The sequence below is a fragment of the Ceratosolen solmsi genome, unplaced genomic scaffold, assembly GCF_000503995.2.
Source record: "Ceratosolen solmsi marchali unplaced genomic scaffold, CerSol_1.0 scaffold41, whole genome shotgun sequence".
NCBI classification, from domain to species: Eukaryota; Metazoa; Arthropoda; class Insecta; order Hymenoptera; family Agaonidae; genus Ceratosolen; species Ceratosolen solmsi.
Window position 1 is genome coordinate 915,793 of NW_011948424.1, and position 6,907 is coordinate 922,699.

Here is a 6,907-nt window from a genome sequence, read left to right on the forward strand (position 1 = left end):
ATTTTTATTTGCAACTTTTAATAAAGTAAGCTTCAAAAAAGTACACTCTTTTAATTAAAAATAATTATATTTTTATTATATATACTTTATTTGACAGCTACACAAGTAACTTTAAAATTACTTGGAACGTCTTTTAATGTTGATATTATTTGAGGTAGTGAAATGGACTATTCTTTTATACAAATTAGTTTCAAAATGATTCTTTATTAAATATATTATTATTATTCACTATTCTTTACTTTAATTTAAAAAAAAAAAAAGAAAAAAAAACACTACAGACATATTCTCATATTATTATTATCTTTTTCTATACCAAGAAGTTAAAATCTATATAAGTTCACATTTTATGACATAGCAAAGTATATATACTTGAAGATATCTTTTTCTTCACTGGATATCCAATTACTTATATTAGTAGATATAAGTACTACAAATATCAATGTCCTTATATATCATATATTCATTCGAAATATCTTGCAACTACTATTAATTAATAGTATAATAATTAAATTATACACAAATAAAAGTAACGCGATTTAAATTATATTCGAAGAAACTTTTTATTAATTTACATTAAATTGTAAATTATATTTTCAAGATGACGGTATGTATGAAGAGAAAAAAATAATGTAAAAATACAAATATAGCATTTGCACTCTTCTTTAAGAAACATATTTCTGTTAAATAATAATAACTTTTTCACGGTTCCTAACTTGCATTATATGTAAAATATTATTATTTTTATTAATAATTTAAATAAGTATCTTATTATTCTATCATTGATGATTTATTTATTCCTACGAAATACTTAAAAAAAATTTTATTTTATAAAATATACAAATATATTATCGATCAAATCAACATTTACTTAAAAGATAATCGATGATACCTTTATACAGAATTTGTGACTAACGATTTAAAAATAATTCGGAACAAAATTTTATAAATTGTTTTTTTTTTTTTTTTTATTTAATCATCTGTTCTTAAATGTATTTAATTTTCTCTATAACTTTTATTTTATAAATACTTTTATAAATACAATTTGATAAGTATGTTGTTTAATTAATGTAAAAAATATCGATCTTATATTCTGGAAAAAATGCTCCACTTGTATGGCAATTCGGAAAATCTGTTACTTATTACTCATGACTAATATAAATAAGTCATACGGTTGAAATCAATTAATCATGATAAATTACTTATCAGACTATAGATTCGCAGAAAGTTTTATAATTTCTAAATATAACTTGAATTCAGCTTGAATTTCTTTTCTAAATTATTTATTTACAATATTATCAAAATAAATCTTTTTCATCTATAAATTAGTTTAATATAACGAGTTTTCATCATATCTTTATTATAAATAAAAATCTTTAATAATAAAATTTAATATAAATTTCAAATCAATTCAATTTTGATTAGAAATGGTATTTTAAAAATATTTAATTTTTCTTTTTTTTTTTCAAAAATATAAAAACAGTGTGTTTCATTAACAAGGACTTTTATAACATTTTTTCTGCTCGATTATATTATATACTCGATATGTATTATATACTCGAGTATATAATTCTTGTAGTATGGAATAAATAAATTAAGTTAAATTTATTAGAATATAATTTTATAATTATTCATAAATTTTGTTTACCTTGTGCTTAGTTGAAATAGTTCAAATCTCTTTAAAATTCTATTCATTAAAACAATTAGAACATTAGCTTCGAATAAAGTAATTAACTTGTTGAAATTTAAATTTTCTGAAAATATTTAAATTATAATAATTATTTATCCTAATCTGTCTTTTTATATTTCATTATATTTATTTTATTAATTTTATCATAAGAATTATTAAAACATAATCAATTTAAACGTATTCTTAATAAATCTAATACTCATAATATTTATTCAACTTTTATTATTTTAATTTTTATTTATTCATAATTATTATTTCAGCAAGTTATGATAAGATAAGTCGACGTTTTTTCGATCATCAGAAGCAGGATAATTTTAATTTTCGAAAATTAGTTATAATAAGACAAATGCAGCTTGTGAGATTTAACTTTGAATTGTACGCGATAATTTCACTTAAGTGATGAATTTCTCTTAAAATTAAAAATTAAAATTAAAAGCAATTTGCATATATTATAAGTGCTTTAAATGCCATGTAATCGCATATATAATTTGTTAGTAAAATGCAAAAGAAAAAGATTATTCTGAGATTACGAATGAACTTGTAAGTCTTTCGTTTTCTTAACAAAAATAAGTGGCACCGTATCTTATAAATATTTATATATTTCTACTTACCACAAAAAGTAATGAGTTATTTCATTACATGCAATTGTAACTTTTAGATGTATTATATTATTTTCATATGATATTGTTTAGTAGTAGTATATAACATTTCATGCCCTTCACTATAATCAAAATAAAATAATAAATAATCATTACTAATATACTTCAGTAATGATCATTAAATGTTACCATATTAATAATTATATAAATTAATCATTTGATTAATAGATACGATTAGATTAAAATATAATTATATAATAAATAGTTGTACTCAAATAGGATATTTTCTCTAATGAAAAATTTGAATGTTAATTTTACAAATTGAAAACAATTTTACGATAAATTTTACGCTAATCCGTCGTTATGTTATTAAAAGGCATGTATTAAGAAATATTTAAAAACTTCATTACCAATTAAAGAAAGTATTTTATATTATTGATTTTCTCTAATGTTTTTTAATAACGCGTAATGTTTTTATAATTCTATGGCCAATTTTGTTTAAATTACCGCACAAAGAATATATATTATTACATACTAACGTTTAAATGGCGTTTAAAGATTTTTAATAAATAATCATTATTTAATTTTCAATTAATGCATAATTGATTTAACAAAGTGAAAAACTGAGAAATTGAGTGGAAATCATTAAATTTTTATAATTTCTTCCTTACGCCTTTACCTTTTAAAAATCGATATTTCAAATTTATTATTCACTATTAGATTGGATGCCAATATTTTCACAAATAAAATACATCCATCGCCACATTTTTGAAACGGACAAATCAGTGAAAGTTGCTTTGACCATCTACAAGCTGACTAGTGTAATGCAAGACCTTCAATTCATTGAAATTGATACACGAAGAGGAAAACTAAGTGAAAAAATATTTTTGTGATTTGTGTATTCATGCAGGCGTATACACGACGAACAAGTCACTGACACTGATTGCTCCCCCCCCCCCCGCATCACGATTCTCATCATCACCCGCATTCGGTATTTATTGCCGTTCGTGCAGCACCGAGGATTTTGCCGTTTGTCAGTTTTAGTCGCGCGACTTTAATTTATGTCCGTTGCGCAATCATGGGATGATACGTACCTTGCGCCAGATCTAAGCGCAAATTGTGTTTTTATAGCCCGTCGCTGCACAAGATGACTTTGGTTTCTTTTATTTTGGTTTTTGTTTTTTCATCTTTTCTGCAGGATTAAGAATGCGGCTCTACTATCGATGGCAGCTTGTTGATTTTGTTACGCAATAAGTTGACATTGGCTTTTTGGTAGTTTCGGTGAAAAAGTTTATCCGCGAGAAACGAAGAGAAATCGAGAAATTAATCGAGCCTTTGAGCCTTCAATTGACGTGCTGAAATTAACGTAGTCTAATGACAACGTAAAATCACTCTAAAATCGGCAGCTACAATGATAAAAGTGACGTACAATCGATAACACTGAAACTGTACAGATTGATTTGTTAGTGATCTTATGTAGTAAATATAATTAAATATCACGCTTGTATTTAATATCCTGTACTATAAAAATTATTTCCCTAAGTAATAAAACATAAAAATTATATCATTATTTTATCTTCGATTTCTTAAAAAGTTCCTATTTAAAAAAAATAATTTTCAAATTATTCAAGAATAATAATCTTTTTAATAGCATAAATTTAGATAAAAAGTGTAAAGTGATGCGGAATGATAGTCCTCGGCCGTCATCAAATCATCAGTTTTATAAAAATTATTAAGTTTTGTGAGCATAAAAATGTTTAATCTCATAATTAACGAAGTGCAAATTTGTAGGTAAATATATTGTAAATCATCTTCATTTTATTAAAATAAATATTTAACAAATGGTTGAATAATTGCTTAATATTTGATAATATCAATTATCATTCGATTATGACAGTGAAGTGAATCGTATTAATGAACTTTTATACATTATTTATACTAAATGTAAATAAATCTATTAATAGATAATAATCATCGTTATATTTTTATACTTTCTATTTTCTTCACTTCCTATTAGTCGTTTAAGCTATATTCAAAATTATGTCAAACACTCATGTCAACAGCACTCACGTAAAGTATAATAATAAATTTATTTTTATTGTCACAAATTATAAAAGTGTGATCGTAATTTGAATATGTAATTATATAAAACATCGTATGTCACATTATATTCACATTATTACAGAGAATATATGTCAAGAGTGCATTTTTAAGAAAACAAATAAAATACTTGTATCTGTATTTTAGAAAATTCATAAAATTTTTTTAACAAAATTATTTAAATCTTCAACACAATATAAAATAGTAAAATTAAATTAAGTAATCAATTATTAAGGATATAGATTAAAGATTTTAATATAAAAACAATAAATATATAAGTTAACAAAAATATTAAATATTTATACTTTTTATACGACTAACAATAACAAATGCACGAACAAGTTTAATTAGCAAATAGTTCATTATAAACACAATGATTTTATTTTCAAGAGAATGGAATTGAATTGTTAGTATAATTATTTCCTAATAATGAATACTGGTGAAACTATTTATTCGCATAATAATAATCTTGCGATAAGAATATATAAAATGAAATAAAAATAAAATTAATAAACTGTATTGAATTACTGCAAGTTATATCATTGTAAAATTACCAATAAATCAAAAGTCGCTTACTTTAATAATGCCTTCATTAATTTATAAGTAATCTCAATTTGGTGTTATTGCATAATAAACATTTAATAAAGTTAAGGAGTCGAATGTCAAGTCGCGAATAGTCGTTAATAAATTTCATTTGGCCATCGTATGAATAACAATTCACTCACTTAAATATTTCGATTCCCCACATTCCCCGATAAATGAATCAATTTTTCAAACCATTACAACGATGTACTTCTACGATTTATAAATTTCGAATCTAATGACATTTAAAATTAATTGAACTAACTTCATTGCCCTTTTATATTAAATAAAAAAAATTATTTTACTACATTAAGCCTATTCGTTATTTTTGTACGAAATTTCATAATTTTATTATGTTCATCATAAAAGAAATTAATAATAAAATTTATAAGTAATAAATTTTATAATGAAAAAACATTGTTTATATAGAAATTCTTTTGTTATATAAACGCTTGAAAATAAATGAGAAGCTTGGTAAATTAATAATCGGTTTTGGTATTAAATATTTAATTTATTCTTTTACTCGTTTCGTATAATTTTTTATATAATTCAGAGGGTTTTGTAATAAAAAAATAAAACCATTAAACAAAAAATACTACTACTTCTCGACTACATAATAATGCTAAATATATAATATACATATTATTTATTTATATCATTCATTGTACATTAAAACATGTAGATTCGATTTTCACTTAATTAAGTGAATTATATTATTGAAAAACAAATATGAATTCATAAACAGTTTCATTATTTCTCACAATGGTTTCAGAAAAGGTGGAGCGGATATTTGAACTATTAAACAATTATAATAGTCAACCTTATAAATACCTTACATACTAATTATAATATTAACTATATCCGATCCAGGGCTTCTAACATGATTACACTGTTACCCCGTATTACCTGTAAACACATTTGTATCAATAAACAATAAGCTCTTTTGTTCTACGACGATTTATATTCAATTAACTTACCACCATTCCAATATTGTTTTTCGTACCATCTTTACACTCTTCGATGCTCTCATCGATTACCATGTTCATGAATGGATCGAAACCTCGTAAGATACCCATAACCAATCGACCTCCGTTCAATTTTACTAAAGCAAATATTATTTTTTCAGTAAATACTTTTAGAAATTTAATTTTTTCTAAACGTTACAATTACAATAATAATAATAATAATAATAAATAAATAATAATAAATAATAATAAGGGTACTTACATGATAATTTCTTATCCATATATCTGTAAAAGAGAATAAACATTATTACCTACATTGTATTTAAAATTAACCTTAAAAGGTTGGATTTGGGCTTGCAATTAATAACCGTTATTATGAAAGTAGGAAATCGTGATTACTTACTTTTTCAATTCTGGAGGATGAGCTTTACTCATTTTTTAAAGGAAACGATACGATTTCCAATTATAAAATCAAGTTTTATTCAAAGAAAATTTAGACAAGCTTAGAGCGACTCGAGTGTACAATCCCCGCTAATCCGGCGTCAAAGTTCCAATTGTTTCACGCGTCCCTGAGTTCCGCAATTCCGACGCTTCCGCCTCAAATGCCTCGACGACGCCGTTCAACTCAGTAACCGAGCGCGCCATTTTTCGAATAACTACGAAAGAGAACGAGCCGCGTAATATATATATATATATAATATATATTTGAAAAATATTAAAAAGTGCATCCGATAGTAAAAGCTCGTGCTTATACGTAGCGGTGCAATAATATTGACAAATAGAGGTAAAAAGACGTATCCGAGTATCCGAAAATCCAAGTTTTCCATTTCACATCTGAGCATCGAATTAAAAAATGCACGCTCGCATTATGAATCAGCTTATGATATTTCTTTAAAAATTTATTCTCCATCGCTCGCTCATTTTCTCATTTCATAACGAAAAATTAATAATTCTCGACTAACCGCACGACCAAC

The 6,907-nt window shown here is 24.2% G+C and overlaps 1 protein-coding gene across 1 annotated transcript; it reads right to left on the reverse strand.

The window, feature by feature from the left end:
* Nucleotides 1-5,597: 5,597 nt before the first annotated feature.
* Nucleotides 5,598-6,494, reverse strand: SNRPG (small nuclear ribonucleoprotein G). Its single transcript, XM_011499921.1, has 4 exons — nucleotides 6,337-6,494; nucleotides 6,196-6,218; nucleotides 5,946-6,070; nucleotides 5,598-5,874 (listed from the first exon to the last, which is right to left on the reverse strand). The coding sequence occupies exons 1-4, from the start codon at nucleotides 6,366-6,368 to the stop codon at nucleotides 5,824-5,826; spliced, it is 231 nt and encodes a 76-aa protein (XP_011498223.1). The 5' UTR covers nucleotides 6,369-6,494; the 3' UTR covers nucleotides 5,598-5,823.
* Between the last annotated feature and the right edge of the window lie 413 nt (nucleotides 6,495-6,907).